The sequence below is a fragment of the Typopeltis vanoorti genome, chromosome 12 (assembly GCF_054136105.1).
Source record: "Typopeltis vanoorti isolate ZY-2024b chromosome 12, IOZ_Tvanoo_1.0, whole genome shotgun sequence".
In the NCBI taxonomy this organism is placed as follows: Eukaryota; Metazoa; Arthropoda; class Arachnida; order Uropygi; family Thelyphonidae; genus Typopeltis; species Typopeltis vanoorti.
In genome coordinates, this window is record NC_143560.1 from 55,557,910 (window position 1) to 55,575,723 (window position 17,814).

The following is a 17,814-nucleotide window of genomic DNA, read 5'->3' on the forward strand; positions in this document are numbered from 1 at the left end:
TACAGTATATATGCATGTGATAACATCTATATTGTAAGATAATAATTCAGAATGAAATTCTTCACCTCATAACATATACTCTCAAGTAGTGTTGCAAAATTCTGCGAGTCCAGCATAAATTAAGGTCTTCCAAATGAGTCATGTTTCGCAGGACCAACGTGAAGAAAACTTACTGGTATCGAATGTTTTGATTGATTTCTCTCTTGTTCCATATAATTTTAACCAGCTCCCTGCCTTACCAGCATTTGCTTATAATTACACCTAAAATGCTAAAAATCTTTGAACAGTACGGATTTCTCCAATTTGTACTTATCACTTGTAACCTTATTGTATTCCCTTTCAGGATCTACCACATGCACAGACAGAAAGAGAGAGAGAGAGAAAGCTTTCTTATATGCACTATGATTTCTCTTGCTGTTTGTCTTAAGGTAATGATCTGATCCTGATAACTGTCATTTGGCCTCAGTCTAAATTTTATTTCAATTTGTCTTCAATTTTTCTTTTTACCTATGCTTGCATTGACTTTGCCTCTCCCTTTCAGTAGGAAAATGCCTTTATAATTTCCCCATTCATTTTTATTTCTCTTGTTATAAATCAATACAATAAGAGCTCTACTCAGTCATGTAAAATTTCACTTTCTAAATTTAGCACTACAGCTACTGCAAATCTTTCTTTTCTTCATATTTGATTGTTTCAGAACAGATATCATTGACAGTTATTTTTTCAGTTGCCTCCAAAACATTGTCACATTTATTTTCTGTATTCTTCCATGTCTTCCTACTTCTTTTCATATGCTTGCTTAGTTGGTAATCTCGACTTTCCAATCTATAGTATGTGAATTCAACTTGCATCATGGTATCTACTGCACTTTGGTGTGGCAGATGATTATTGTTCAGTGACCATCACTCTTACTAAAGACCTGAAGTGTTTTAAAAAAGTACTATATTTGATCTCCAGAGCACGATTTCCTAATGAAGATTACTTACCTTTGTAGATGTGATTTTCAATAAAAATAAGTAAATAATAAAAAATAAAAAAACATTCCAGCTTCTTTTCCACATTTCTAATCTAACAATTACTTCCATTGAAAATATACTCCTGATTGCATTCTTCCTGAATATTTTTACCATTGTTTCTTCACTGGTGACCATATTTTCTCTATTTTTTCATGACTTGTCTTTAGCCACTTATGCTACTTACTGACAATTTTCTTCCTTATATTTTCTAAGTGCAAGCAGATTTATTAGGTAATAACTTTTTATGCAATTTATTGTATCCCACTTTCTTTTGATTGAAGAATTATTTACAAATAATTATCATAAATATTATCCAACTGTATAATGTGTTAATTATTACATTTTAGGAATATTAAAACATGCAAAACATTTCCAAATGTTTTTTGTAGAATATGCCATCTTGTACATCTGACAAAACATAACATCATGTTTGTGTAATGTACAATGATGAGTAATGCTTAAAAATGTATACATCATATATTTCAGATAAACATACATGTAATGCTAATCACATTTGTCAATTATGATACAAAAATATTAGTTTGTTTTTTTAGTGCAAAGTTTCTCATCACTTTTGCTTTTAATTTACAAATTTGCACATAGTGAACCTAACTCAATTGCCAGTTCTTAGTAAAATTTTGTTTATTTTTATTTATTTATTTTCATATGTAGAACTAAATATTACCCATTTGGGTGTAAAGTCATTAAAGTTTATAAAACAGCAGTTTGTACTAATTTTATTCTGCATTTGAAATACATCCATTCTTCAGTTCACAAAATGGATTGGACAAATTAAAATCATTTCATAAGTGAAAATGTTTAAATCCAAACACCAAATTCCATTATTTCTTATGTAATTTTTCTCCAATTAGTATAAAAAAAAAATATTTCATAAGTGAACATTTAAATCCAAATACGAAATTCTATTATTTCTTATGTAATTTATCCAATTACTATAAAAATTACGTATTATATTATAACATTTTCATTAGTTGAAAGTTTTCATTAATAATTAAAAACATCTAAAATCTGAACTAAAAAAATTGTTTAGAGGCTGGCTTATTATAATACTGCACCAGCTTGTACTAGTTATTGTAATGTTTTAGTTATTTTTATCATAGAAATGATTAAAATAGAGAAACTAATTTTAACCAGATCATGTAGAGACAATCAGGAATAAATGTGAGTAAATTTATAATTATAGGGTCATGAGAAACATCAAAAGAAATTCAGTTTTGTGCAAGGTGTTGGCATGCATCTCATCCATAATAACATATTCTGCAGCTCTAACAATTACATCATACAACTTGTGCATGTTTGGTAGTTTTTTGTGCTAAACATTTTTTGCAACTCTTATGGGGGGGGGAGAGGAATTCAGAGGAATCATGTATCGAAAAAGGAGCCAGGAAATGGGTTCTCTTCTTTCTATTCATGATTATGAAACTATCTAGTAAGGCATGAACATGATAGAAGAAATGGGATTGTGCTTTGTGTAACTAGAAAATTGCTCCTTCAGAGGCATGAAGTAAATTAGTATTTTTTTGTCACACCCAGTCATCATCAAGTTTCAAAAAAAAAAAAGAAAAAAAAAAAAAGAAAAAGAAAAACTGAAATTTGTTTTCATTGTAGCACATAACATGTTGACCCTTGGTGAATCATGAATCACTAACAGGGCCGTGCCATGGGTAGGAGGCACCCTTGTGCAAAATTTTTTTCAGCACCCCATAAAATAAGTTTCCATGAAAAATTTTACTTTCAAAACAGTTTATACGCATACATAGAAATAAATTTTATTTAACAGTAGTAGACCATTGTAATCACTGAAATTCATTAATAAGGGATTTTTAATAATAAAAATTTTCAAAAATGTTTATTCCTTAATATATAAATACAATAGAATATATATATATATATATATATATAAACAAAAATTACATTTACTTTAATATAAAAAGAAATATTACATAACAAAGATAATTTGGATATATGCTTTTAAGTATATAACAATTAGTATAAATGTAGATTTATTTTACATATTTATCTGTCTTGCTTTAGCCACCACAAAATTTTTAATAATATCTTTAATGTCTAATGAATCCATAATATTTTCAATTGATATAATTGATAAATCCTTTAGATGCTCTCCAGACATTGTTGACTGTAAATAATTTTTTATTAGTTTCAGTTTTGAAAAACTTCTTTCCCCTGATGCTATGGATATTGATAATATTAAATAAATACACATCACAATCGCAGTATTCAGAAAAGTGTCGGTTAATTTATTTTCGTGTATATAATTTAAAACATCCTGAGTAGCCAACTCTTTTTTAATAAAACATTGCAAAGTTTTTAATTCCTCAAATAAAGTCATACCATCAATATCACAATTCTCGGAATCTTGATTGTCGCTCAGTTTTAAGCGCAGATCTTTACTATGTTTCATTAAATCTTCATCGCTCCAATCTTTTAATTTGCTAATGTCTCTTATAACTTCGAAGTCCTCGTTATGGTGTTTTAAGAGTATGAATCTTTCTGTGACTGAAGTTATTGTCGTGTCTAAAATCACGAAAAAAAAAATTATTTTAAAATTTTGTTTAGGATCATGCATTGTCTCATCTGATGCTTCATAACCAAACATTTTGTTTTTGTTCTTTTGCGAATGTCTGGAAAACTAGGATCAATATTAAGATCGTTTGCTACTTCTTTTGCAGTTCTAATAATATTTTCGCAATATCAGTCTGTTCGGCAAGTATTTAATTCTTGTATAACATAATCAAGATTTTTCTGTAATTTTTCCTATATCAAATGTCAGATTCTGCATTATTTTGCTTGCAACATTTACAAGACTTACGATTTCGTACCATACATGAACAGAGCAAATAAATTTAAACGAATAAATCTTTGAAATTAAGTTGCCTGCCTGAACTCTAGAATCGATATCTTTAGTTTCATCTTCTGTAATATCAAAAACAGCCTGGTAAATTTCCTTGATATTATTTTTAAGTGGCTTTATTGCTTCTACTCTACTTTCCCACCTAGTAGCAGAAATTGGTTTCAAATTTAAAACATGAATTTTTTTTTAATATAGCCCAACGTTTCACAGATATTGAAAAATAATTATATAATTTCTGTATTACCCCAAAAAAATTTAGTTTCACAGGATATCTTAACTGCATCATAAACTACCAAATTTAATGAATGAGCAGCACACAGAATATTATTTTCCGTGTGCTACTATTTCCCTGAAAAAATTTATTTCAGGGATTTTTTTCTGTCCATTATGTTTGCCTCGCATATTTGAACCGTTATCATAAGCTTGACTGAGTAAATCCGAAATGTTAATATTCAATAATTTTTTATAAATTGAAATAGTCCCTGCCCAGTGGTATCTTCTACAGATTGAAAACCCAAAAAATGTTCATGAATTTCTGCTATATTTGTATCTTTATTTTGATTAACAAATCTAATAACAATAGATAATTGTTCTGTGTGGCTTATATCCGGAGTAGTGTCAAGAATTAATGAATAATATTTCGCCTCCTTAACCATTTCTAAAATTTTTTGTTTTATAGCTTCAGAAATTATACGGATGATTTCATTTCATATTTAATCACCTAAATAATGAGCAATGTTCCTTTTTTATGATGTTTGGATGCAATGCAAGTGTTCTGCCATTATCGAATCAAATTTAGCGACAGTTTCTACAACTTTAAAAAATTGCCATTATCATTTTCAAAAAGTTTTCGTGAAGAACCTCTAAAAGCTATACACTGTCTTGATAAATATTGTATTATGTAGATTAACCGTTCTATAACAGATTGCCAATATTTTTTCTCAGTTTCGTATAATCTTTGTTGTGTGCAATCAATAATGCATTTCTTAATCAATGACATTTTAAGTTTGCTGTATTTTGAACAGTTTTTAATGTGCACGGAACTTGTCTCGTGTATTTTTAGTATATGACTGAAATGTTGCCAATCATTACAACCGTATTCGTTAGTAAGTTGGAAATTTTGACTACCAAATATTTTGCAATAATAACAGAAAACCGAATTTTGCAATTCTGAATAAACTAAATAACTTCGTAAAAGTTTTTCTCCATTTGCTAAAGTTCGATAATAGTATGAATCGGAAAACTTGCGGCCAGGTTCATCTTTGGGAAATTCTTTATTAACTACTTGACGCAGGCAGTGCTCAACTAAACAATCTCTAACTTTGGTAGTTATATGATTCAGCCAAGTACCTGGATCATTAACATTAAAATTTAAAGCAAAATTTGAAGTTTCGTGTTTCGCTGAATCGGAATCCAATATTTCTTCTGCTGCAACTTCTGCAGACAGTCTAGTCAGTCCAGTTTCATTTTCGCATGTAACATTTGTTTCTTCATAGTTATCTTGTGTCCTCTCTTTTTATGTAGTAGAGCTACACGGAGTACTTGTTTCATCAGAACTTTCTGTTCTTCATTTTTTATGTGGTCCAGAAGTTAAAAATTTATTCAGCGATCAGGCCAGTTTATGTTCCAGTTGTACTCATTACAATTGTTTTTTCCTGTTTTGTGCACCAGATAACTTCTTTGGCTTTTTTTCCGACATCTAGGGGTTAACACACTTGGTTAGACTTTAAAATAAGAGCGTTAAAAGTTGTCCTCCAAAATAAATAATAATTTCTGAAACTTTTCCTTAAACTTATTTTTTAACCCCTTAACCAACTATTAATTTTAAGGTGAATGGCCCAAGACTGACTATTTTTTTTTTTTATATTACAGAATTTGATTTTTCAGATGTTTTGAGTAATAAATATGCTTACATTTTAGGTATTTTTGAAAATTAACATGTAGATATATTAGCCACTGATTGATTTTTCAGTGATATTTATTTAATATTTTTTACATTCTGGTAATTGTTTAATAATTAAGAAATTTCTAGAATATTAAAATTATTTATTAAAGAAATTAGAAAAAAGATCCCAACCCCAATGTCTTCCAACCAGAATAAGAACAAATATATAAATAAATCTCTTATTGAAAATTATCTATTTTCTAGACGTCTACCCAACATAACATAAAAATATTTTGTTTTCAAAATAAAATAATTAACTAAAATGAAACAATTTAACTGTTTTTCAAACTTAGCAAAAATATAATAGATGTACTTTACATGAATAATAATCCAAATTCACAAAAAATTTACTAAACAACAATAAATATATTTTATAAAACAAAAGGCAACTGCACAGTAACACTGTTACTCTAATGCACAAAATGAAATGATGCAAAATAAAATCCTTTAGATGAACTTTGTGTAAACAAAGTTCATCTAAAGGGTTTTATAGCTCATAAATAACCTATGTTTATTAATTTAATTCGAGCCGCGTCAGTCTGACGTGCCGATAGTCTATCCCGCATATATATGGGATTTTTAGCGATGGTCCCTCAGCTGATTAATATGTTTATAATTTATTAACTATTATCTTTAAAATTTTATTTGTCTATCAAAAATCTAAAAATAAGTACACAATTAAAATCAAAGTCAAATTGTCCATAGTCACTCAAACACAGAATACACAATACACTCAATATGTTTCACATTTAAAATTGAAATGACTCCAAAAAAAAATGTAAGAAGTGCGTATTTGGATAGATGCTATTTTGTCTATCCAAATTCGAAGCGGAATTTAAGAAAACGAACATCGTAATGTACACCTATGTTTCAGACTAAATATTTTTGGATAGATCAGTGTTTCTGAAACTTCAGATATCCGTGTACCCCTTCTTTAATTTTCATTATTACCAAGTACCTTTTCAAAATACCCTTATCAAAATAATAATAATAATAATAAATAAAAATATATTTCATTATAAATGTCTGTTTTATTTGAATTTAGATGTACATTTAAACAAAAAAAATATGATTTATTTTTAATAGAACAAAATTTATATAAAGATATTATACATTTTTACTTAATATAAATAATTTATCATCAATGATAGGAGTGAAATTGCTTATTTCTATATCTGCTATATTGCTCTCTTTTGTGCATTTTATAAATCCAGTCTTTAACCAATGATCCATACTTAACAATTTGAAAGCTAAAAAAATTACCGTATTTACTCGACTATAACTCATACTTTTTTCCCAAAATTAAAGCTAAAAAATCGTGCTGCGAGATATATGTGGGGATTTTCGGAAAAAACACTGAAAATGGGTATGACTTACCAAGAAGCTTCTATTCTCCATCACTTCTATCCTCAAGAGCGATTTCCTTGTGTGCAATCAAAGTTATATACTCAAATAGAGTCATCTTCTTTCCCATTATATCAAGCAAAAATTACCAGTAATTTAAGACTTGAGATACGTAATGAACAATCCTTGAAAAATTACTAATGAGAAGTGAAAGATGTGCGCCAGTATAATAGAGAAAAAGCCACTATTAATTAAGTGCATATGATTGCACTTAATTAATAGTGAAAGCCAAAATTAAGTGCATATGATTGGTGCAGTATTAACAAAAGATCGTGCTACCCAAACAAAACAAGTTGACAATTGAATTGAAATGCTAATTCTCTTAAACTGATTTCCATAATATCTGAAATGCATTCACTATATATTTCTTAGTTTTAACACGTTCATGACTGGGTAGTGTCAAGCAAAACCATATGTTGCACCTGCTGTATAGAGCAGTTTCTGTTGGAGGGAAGATGTAATTCATTAGTTAGTGTTTATATTCCCAATTGTCTGTAATTGCACTATTTGTTGAGAAATATATTATACAGTCTGCAAATGATGTGAACCTTATCCAGTGACATGATAAAGCTAATCGGTTTTCGTATTTTTGCAGTATAATGGCTGTTGGATATTGTTTACTGCAGGGAGCAAATTATCGCTCAAATGTGCAATTCGGGGTGATAGAGACTCACAATTTGAGTAGGAGAATTCATGCATAATATAATTTAATATATATATATTTATATATAGACTATAAAAGTTTATGAAATTCACATCATATGATACTTTATGGGTTGTTTCCTTAAGTATCTAATAAGTGGGTTCTAAAATGTTTAGTTTTAGTATGTATGGCTATAATTTTTTTATTAATAAAATATAATAAGCACATATTTAACTGTCAATGGGAAATGGTGCCTTTTTTATTTGGTAAACTAAATGCTGTATTTTTGTAAAACACCTTGTTGCCATAATACGGCTGAACGAGCGCCCTTGTTAAGCAGCGGCGTGAGGCAGGCTGCCTCTATTCACATCCTGTTGATGGTACTGGGCAAAGCACAGTAAGAATGAATTCATGATCTGTCTTAAACTAACAATTTCCACTAGAAATATAATAAACAATCGAGAATATTTATAAAATATTCGCTTAGTTGATTCTTACTCTGTGAAATACAATCTGTAGTAATATTGATAACGTTTCACTTCAAATGATATAATTCAAGAATAAGAAAATTTATATATTTTTTTTTATTATTTCCCGTGGTGAAATGGCATCCCTATCTTCAAGCGTCCTTGTGTGGCGCACGATCTGTACAACCGCACGGCTCGATCCTGATCACTAACATCATGAAGATTTTTCATTTCTCCACACGTCAATTTCTGTGGTGCTTCATTAGAAAAAGTGTCACAAAAGGCCTTGTCCTCAACAATACAAGAATTTCCAAAGCCAGTATATCTGTAAAATCATTACTTCTGTATTATCTTTTGCACTACCCGAATCTCGTAGATAGTCAATTTCAATCATTGAGTGTGATGCGACAGACCTAATTGTGAACTTGATTAGCACTCAGACTTGTGAATGTTTTCAGTGTTTATCAAATTGTTTTCACCAATTTGATATACATTGCATATCCATTCAACATTATCATGAGGCAATATGATGGCTTGTCCATGTCATTTTTATCACAAGATTTTTTCCATTTATTTGAAGTCCTTGTCTCCTAGTACATCACAGATCTGTAAGTTGATGTGAATACCTGATTAAAGATTAAACTTGCTTTGAATACTGATGCGAGTTTTCAGCTCATCTTGTCATAGAATACAAGCCATTTTCTGCAGTATGGAAAATCATTGATTGAAGGGGAAGGGGTCAAGGAAGTCAGCTGCTAATGCTGTGCATGTAGCACAAAAGATTACCTTAACCATACAGATAAAAATGTAGTGAGATGCCTATGTATGGGGGATTACATCATGAAGTGGAAAGTGCATGTTTTTCATGTCATATTTTAATGTTGAAATTGAATATTTTTCTTTGATATGGTGGATACCCAATATAATAATAATAAAATCATTAACCTCAAATGAAATTAAAAAAAAAAGAGAAAGAGAAACCAGCATGTATGTAAGATGGTAAGAGGAGAGAAACAAAGGGAGAAGATAAGGTTGTTAAGTTTGATGTTTGTCTGTTGCAGTTGTTTTGTCTATCTCTTCTCTTTTTATTTCCATACAGATTTTTCTTAGTTCAAAATAAATTTATTTCTTAACTCCATACTAATTCATATAGCTAGAGGATTTTAATCACCAGAATGAGAGGAAAATTTTTTATTTTCCATTTTTAAGTCGATTTGGCAAAATAGACTAGTACTGGTTAGATTCATTTTGTCTGACCAGTCTGGTTGTGCAGTCTGACTGGACAGACATTGAAATTTGGTATTTGAATTCTAACAAAAATTTATCATGCCATCTGAATTTTAATTTCATTTGGAGCATTTGCATTCCTGCAAATGCTCCAAGTGAATACATAGAAAATAAAGATTGACAAAATTTACCTCAATCTAAAATTTACCTAAGTACAAGTTAGAACCAAATTTTGACTTTGCAAACATCATCTATCTAATTAATGATATATTTTATGATATATGTCTTTAAATATAAAATGATACCCATTTATTAGGATGTTACATTTTATCTAGCTTTAATCTGTTTTTGTTTCTATTGCATTTCTTTTACATTAAAAAAGTTAAAAATTTTCCCTCTTATCATTTAGAACCTGAAGATAATCTTCTCTTTCTAGGTTACAGTTATCATCAGTTTTTGATCTGATTAAAGAAGTTGATGTACTAGATAGCAAAGATGAAGCTAACCTTGCTCTTCTAGCCAGGCTAGATTTAGGTATAACATTTACCAAGCTTCATTGCTGGCGTTTAACCCAGTTCTCAAAGTGTGTGTTTATGGATGCAGATACAATGGTAATGTATTCATTAATTTACAAAATTTTGTTACTTGTTTATTTCAAGGAGCATTTCACTAAGTCAAGTTAATGTTAATCTTTCATGTGGGGGATAGGGATCACGTTAAAAAAAAGTATACATACTTTTTTGTGTGCCTGCTTTTTTCTTTTTCTGCTTCATTTTTAAGTTATGAACAATAAATTTTCTTTTTTTTTTTTTTGCTATATTTATTGCCTTAAACTTTTAAAAATCTCAAATATTCCACAATTTTCGATCGCATCTATAGTCGCCCGCAGAGATATTTTCACTGGGTAAGTAGCCCCCAACGTCTAACAGTTTGGCCACCCTTGATCTACATGGTATATGCTGAAGTTAACATTGATTTAGTTAACCGTTAAAACTACTGGCCTGACCTCTGGTGAAAAAAAACTTACTACATCAAAGCTAGTCAGCTAAAAAAAAAAAGCTGGTCCTGTTATTATATTATCTATTATATAGATTAGATTAGATATATAGATTTTATATAAATTGTAGATAATTACAAATTATATAAATTAATTTTATATAAATATCGATTGTATTTAAAATTAATAGAATTCTACACCATTATAATCTTAATGCCACTTTTAATCCACCTATAAAACTAAAAAACATATTCAACTCCTCTAAGGAACCTCTCCCCCACTGGCTCACTCTGGAGTTTATTGCATCGATTGCACTTGTAACTTATCTTATATTGGGGAAACTTGACGTACAATCCTTATCTGTAAAAAAGAACACAAGCAACACATTAAATTTAATAATTTTGGTGAAGCAGGCCTCATAGATCGCGCTTTTAACACCCTGCACCAAATTGATTGGAAAAGTACTTGTTCTTTTTATCATAATAAAATCTGGTATGAACAAAAATTTAAAGAAGCCTGTGAAATTTTGATTAACCGACCTAATCTTAATAATAATGGTGGCTTAAATTTCAAGAATTTGGATGTTCAGCCTACTTAGTTCAAGTTTTCTGCAAACCCATCTAAGCAATTTTTTATCTTTCATTGGCCACCATTCATACTAGTTTGTTTTAATTTATATGTATAGTTATATAAGTAAAATTTTTTTGTGTGAACATGTTGCCCTCTAGGTTAATTTAATTTTGTAACCTAATAGATAATAACAGGACTAGCTTTGATGTAAGTTTTTTTTTTTTTCACCAGTAGTTTTAACAGTTGACTAATTCAATGTAACTTCAGCATACCATGTAGATTGTAGTGCAGCTTGTTTCTTTCTTTCTTTCTTTCTTTGTATACTCCAGATAAATACCTTAATGCGAAGTTTGAGATGTTGAATGATTATTTTGATTTATATTAAATGAAGTTTTATTCTAATATGGTAGTTGTTTCCATAATTTTTGAAGATGCAAGAATATAATTTCTTGGCATCTTTAATTATACTATAACCAACTGGAAAAACTTCCGTCTTACCATATATCAAAAGATTAAAAATTTCACGTACATTTTTGAAAAACACTGCTCAGTTTCCAGGAATAATCTTTGTTCTTTTCCCTCCAGCCATATACTGAAAAATTTCTCTATCTCTCCACATCTCTATCTTCCCCATTCTGGGAAGCAGGAGGAGAAAATTGGTTCAATAAGTTTGGCCTGTAGGATATCTGTATTAAAATTCATATATTCCAGAAGTTTAAAATATATAAAATGAATTAAAGTTAAGGAAATAGTAATGCAGAATATTGTTGTTAATTGAATGTTTGATTTTTTGTATGTTGTGGGCAAGACATTTAAAATAGTATTCTTATCTTTAGTTACTGAAATCTTGCTTAGATGTGAAATAAATTTATTTAAATTAGTTATTAAAGCATAATTATAATTTTGTATGAGCTGCTAAAGTTTTGCACTGCATGTGATGTTTGTATGTAGATAAATGTTTACGATACGTTGTCAGTAACAAGGGAAGTGAAAGTTAATCTCTGTATTATTGAAAGTGATTAAATGAGCTTACTTCAGTACATGACATTGTGAAATGAAGAACTGTTATGAATTATCGCTGTCTCATAGCAGAATTATAATTAAATAAACTTTTCTGTGTTGTGGAGAAAGAACTTTGTCAGTTCAAGCCCAATGCTGAAAAGCAGTACTGATGTACGAGGGAGGACTGGAGCAGAAGCTTCCCAGTTGCATTTCCGTGCATATATGGAAATGAAAAACAATGTTATCGAATGTCTTTAAGTGTTCAGCTATCCAGGGAGTAGAAAAGGAACACAGCTGGATGAAATTGGAGTTTCTGTGTCTTCAATATATGAAGACTCAACAGAAATAAGAAGAAAAGTTAGAAATAGAAGACTGAGAGAGGATATCCTTATTATAAAGAGATAAGTGTGAAGTTTTTAGTAGTTATCGATCCATATAGCATATAGGATTTGTTTCAGTTGAAGCTAAAAAGAACATTATTGATTTCCAGTTCATATAAAATGGATTCAGTAAAGTTTGCTTTATTTAAAATTCGCAGTCTGATATATGATTTTTAACAGTTGATATGAATTTAGTTATTCTTCAGAAGCTTTCATATATGAGGGTAGTCTGAAAAGTTCTCGATACGTTTATTCCAGTGATGATCCAGTGCCATTAACCCATTCCTGTAGTGGTTCTCAGTAAGATCTGCAAAATACCCCTCTACAGCTGCAATCACCTCTTGATTCGAAAAAAAAAAAAAAAATGCTGACCAGCAAGGAAGAGTTTTAATTTTGGGAAGAGACAGAAATAGACGTCAGAGGGAGCCAAATCTGAAAATAGGGTGGATGCTCCAACAATTCATAGTGCAGATCCCTTATTTTTCCCATTGCCAAAACACTTTTGTGGGCTGGTGGATTGTCCTGATGAAAGATGATTTTTTTTCTTCTGCAAACTTGGTCTTTTCGCACGAATTTTTTCACCTAGTCTGGTTAAAAAATCTGAATAATATTCCTTGGTTATTGTTTTATTCTTTCCAAGATAATTAATAAACAAAATGCCTTTAGCATCCCAAAACACCGATGCCATGACCTTTCCTGCTGATGGAACCAACTTTGTCTTCTTTGGCACTGAACACCAGCTTCTGTCCACTGTTTTGACTGCTGTTTGGATTCTGGTGTGTTATGGTGAATCCAAGTCTCATCCATAGTAATAAATCGATGCACAAAATCAGTTTTATTCTTGTTAAAACGCTCCAAGCACTGTTCAGAGATTTTCATGTGAGGGCGTTTTTGATCTGCTCTGAGCAAGTGTGGCACTCATCTTGCACAAAGCTTTTTCATTTGCAATTCTTCATGCAAAGTATATCCTACACATTATTTTGAAATGCCTATAGTCTCAGCAATTTCACTCACTTTGACTTGCCGGTCATCCAATACCATATCGTGCACTTGATTAATGATGTCTGGTGTTGTTAAACTTTTTGGACATCCTTCACGTGGATTATCTTTAAGACTGGTACGGCCACGTTTAAACTCTCGGCAGCCCATTTCTTAATTGTCGAAAATGAAGGAGAAGAGTGCCCATATACTTTTATGAACTTCGAATGAATTTCTTTCCGTTAAACCTTCTGTTACAAAGAATTTTATAACTGCACGATACTTAGTTTTATCCATTTCAAGGGATACAGACAACACTTTTGCTTCAGACAGCTGTATTAAACAAACTACTTGATAGAATGACTTGCAATTTCACATGGATGCTTATGACAGATGTACCAGCTTTGAAAAAAAAATCTTGGTGATAGTGTTGCCATCAATGATAGAGGATGAGAACTTTTCAGAGCCCCCCACCTTAGAAGGCCGAGTTTTTCTGAAGTGTTGAAACCCTTGATAAGGTTTTAAGCAAAATGTTGAGACTTTCACATAGAAAGTTAATTCATTCTTAGTGATATGGTTTTTAGTAGTTTATTCAATAGAGCTTGCTGCTTTCGTATAGTAAATGAAGTTGCAAAACTGTCTTGAATGAAGACAAGATATGTTTTATTTAGTGTTTTCTGTGATTTTAAAATGGACGAGGAATTTGCTTGTCATATAGAGAGCAGTTTTGTATTAGTCTTTCTCCTGTATGAACTCAAGAAAGAATAAAAGTTCTGTAGGTGGAAAGATTCTGAGGTTCTAGGAGTTTTGTCCACGTAGGACAGTATCTATGTTTATGTGATTGAAAGGAAGTTGTTCATATTTAAGTGTTGTGATTCGAAGAATGTTAATGCTGTGTAGTGTTCATTTGATGGTGTATATATTTGTGTTATTTGCAAATTAAAGATTTTTATTTTGGTTAAAAAGAGTGTAAGGACTCAAACTCTTTAATGGGTTAATGTAAGAGGTTAAGTTACATATAAGATATCCTGGGATACTAACCTGTGTGCAACATTAATTTTGGAGTTTTAGTTTAACTGTTTTCTTTTGACTTTTAATGCCGGTCTAGTTGGCCGAGTGGTTATTATATCCGCTCTCCAGCCAAAAGGCTGTGGGTTCGAATCCTGCCGTGGGCGTGGATGTTTGTGATTTTCTATGAAAATACTAGTGGTGGTTGTCGGTAGATAGCATTGGTGTAGATGATGATAGTGGTGGTTCGTTGTAGTTGGTGGATTTGAGTGGTGGAGACAGAGAGTTGTAGAGTAGATGCCCTCCCTCAATGAGTCTTTGAACTCTCTGGAGGTGTCGCATAATAATAATAATCATTCGGAGTGTGCGAGTGAGGAAAATAAACATATATGCTCCTGACATACCCATATATAGGCCAATTTAGTTTTAACTGCAAAAAAATTAATCAGATTTCCCTCTTCTAAATAGTAGCATCAAACTATGCTAGTGAGATTTTTGGCGCATACCACAAATGTGTGAACATTATTCCATCTTTGTGTGAATTTGGGATTTATATGTGTTAAGCAGAGGTATTGATAAAAAGTGTTTTGTGTGGAAAAGTAGCAGTATTTTGGCTGCTGCAGAAATTATGGCTGAAATGTGATTATGCCAGGAAAGACCAGAGGTGCAGGTCAGCCCATTAAGAGAAATTTGATCATGTTTAGATATGAGTGTTAGCAGAATAAAAGGGAAGTCATGTGAGATCTTTTTTTTAGGAAATTAAACAGGATTGTGTTTTGATGGTATTGAAGTTCATAAAATTATCCTCACCCCATTGAAAAATAGTGAGAAGAGCCAAATTTAAGGCTTTCTTTGTTGAGAATCTTGAGACTTCTAATGATTGGACACTACAAAGTTTGTCAAATGAGAGGGAAGGGCAGAGTATTCTGGCATCGGCATAGCTATGGACAGAATTTGAAGTCAGAGTAGGTCATTTATGCACAGGAAGAAGAGAATGGACAAAGTAAGTACAGAGCCCTGCGATACTCCTGCATCTATTGTATGGCACATGGTTGGGAAGTCTGAGGAAGGAAAACCATCTTCCACGACACATGAGTGAGAATGTAAAGGGTTGAAGGCAGACTATAGGATGGTAGTTTGTTGAGGAGACCTCAATGCCACACCTGATCAAATGCTTTAGAAATGTCAAAAGTGACCACATGAATTTCTCTAAGCATTTCCATGGCTTGAGTACAGAAGTGGATGGTGAATGCTAGACAGCTGTGAATCAAGAGTAGTAAAATCTATATGGCCAGTGGGCCTCCACATAGAAGTTGGCTGTTGACCTTTTCCATAGTTGAGAGAACAGAAATGAGAGCATCAGATGATAGTTTGTTGACTGATTTTTGTTGCCTTTCTTTCGAATGGATTGAATGTATACAGCCTTGTTTTTATGCCATAAGATAGACTCCAATCAAGTAGGAAAGAGACGATATGGGGATAGGAATTAATTCCAAAGCACAAGTTTTTAGCACAATAATTGGACCAGATTCCTTGTTTGTGTCCAAGTTATTCAGGATTATTGTGATTTCTTTCTGCCAGAAAAGTTGAGGTTTCATGGAGTGAATAATTCTTGGTAGAATGGGATACTTTGGTCTTTGTTACAGAAATTGGAAGAAAAGAATGATGCCAGAAGGTCAGCCTTGTCTTTGGATAATGTTACAATAGTACCATTTGGATGAGAAAGCAGTAGAAATGTGGTCAGAAACCATTGAACCCGATGGCCTTGGCCAGAAGTCTTGATTGCCATTAGAATAAGAGATAAGTTTGTGGCATTTGGACCTTTGAAAATTTGATTTATTAATGAGTTTTTTGCAGTTGTTAAGAGCTGCAGTATAGCATGAGTGTGTGCTGAAGTTTTAGTCTCAAGATTTGTGAAATGCCCTTTTCATGAACTTCCTTCGAACACTTGATGGGAACTAAGGCATGGATAGTGGTCGAAATTTAGGATGGAGTGAAGGATGGAGGCCTCCATTCCAGTTAGAATTATTTTTGTTATTCAGTCTGAACATGTGTCTGTATCAAAAGAACTGAAGAAGTAATCAGACCATGGAAAGGAGGAATAGAAGCCACAAAGGTCATTCTATTTGACACCCTTGTAATACCAGAGGACATTTCTTCAAACTGAGAATGCCTAGGCAGAGGCGTAGCTAGTGGGGAGCAGAGTGGGCAGTCTTCCCCGGGCAGTGCTTTGAACCTTTTTGAACTTTTGCAGTTAATTCTAAAATACAGTCTTGAGAACTCAGTTCCAAATATTGTAATACCACTGTGAATTTTCCTCACAATTACTGTAAGTGTTGCTAGTTGTGAGAGGAGTTTTTCTAAATAAAAGTGATTAAGAATTACCTACATTACTATGAAATAGACTTTGCCAATGTCATCGACGAATTTGATAACAGAAAAGCAAGAAAAATTAATATTTTAGAATGTGGAAATTAAAGTATTACTTCCAAAATGAACATAGTGTTTTAATTTATTTACCTATATGTCGTTTTGACTTTTTGTGGTATTTTTGATGTGTTGAGAGGGGTGGCAAACTACTCCGGGCGGCAAAAGCTGTAGCTACACCACAGTGCCTGGGTGTGAGTTGCTCTAAAATGAAGGAAATTAGATAATGTGTTCCAAGTTACCAAGAGAACTGACATCAATGTTGCATTTGGAAGTGGAGCTTATTAGAAAGAAGTCAAGGGTGTTGCCAAGAGGCAGGGCTTCCGATAGGAAGATGGATTATTTGTGTTAAGTCATTCTTCTTTAGCAACAACTGATCCGACAAAGACTGTCAGGTCAAGCAGATCAAATCTCTCTGTTTCTTTCTATCCTCCCAAATTCTTCCTGCATGTACACTGTGTGCCAGTTCAGGTTTCTCTTTTCTAGATCTTTTATCTGGTCTTTCTACCTTTTCCGTGGTCTTCCTCTTGGTCTCTTCCCCTCAAATTTCATTTCATACATTCTTCTTGATATTTTTCTAAGTTCATTTTCATTAGATGTCGAAACCACTTCAAGCGAGAGTTCACAATCATTTCTTCAACAGTTTTTTAGCCCTAAATTATTCCTAATGTCCACATTTCTTATTCAATCTTTCCTTATTTTTGCCAACATTGTCCTTAAAACTTTCATTTTCATTGCTTGTATTCTGTTCATCTCTTTTTTTTGTTAGTCTCCATGTCTATGCTGCATAAGTCACAATGGACAAAAAGTAACTTTTGTTAATCGAAAAACTTGCATTTAAGTGGGACGTCACTATT

General features: G+C 31.8%; 1 protein-coding gene across 5 annotated transcripts in view; it reads left to right on the plus strand.

The window, feature by feature from the left end:
* Positions 1-17,814, plus strand: part of LOC150100804 (glycogenin-1-like) — a 160,714-nt gene that overhangs the window by 54,851 nt on the left and 88,049 nt on the right. For all 5 annotated transcript variants that reach the window (XM_090402249.1, XM_090402248.1, XM_090402247.1 and 2 more), the window contains exon 3: positions 10,032-10,206. In XM_090402249.1, the coding sequence (XP_090258375.1) occupies positions 10,032-10,206 (175 nt within the window). The remainder of the gene's footprint in view (positions 1-10,031; positions 10,207-17,814) is intronic.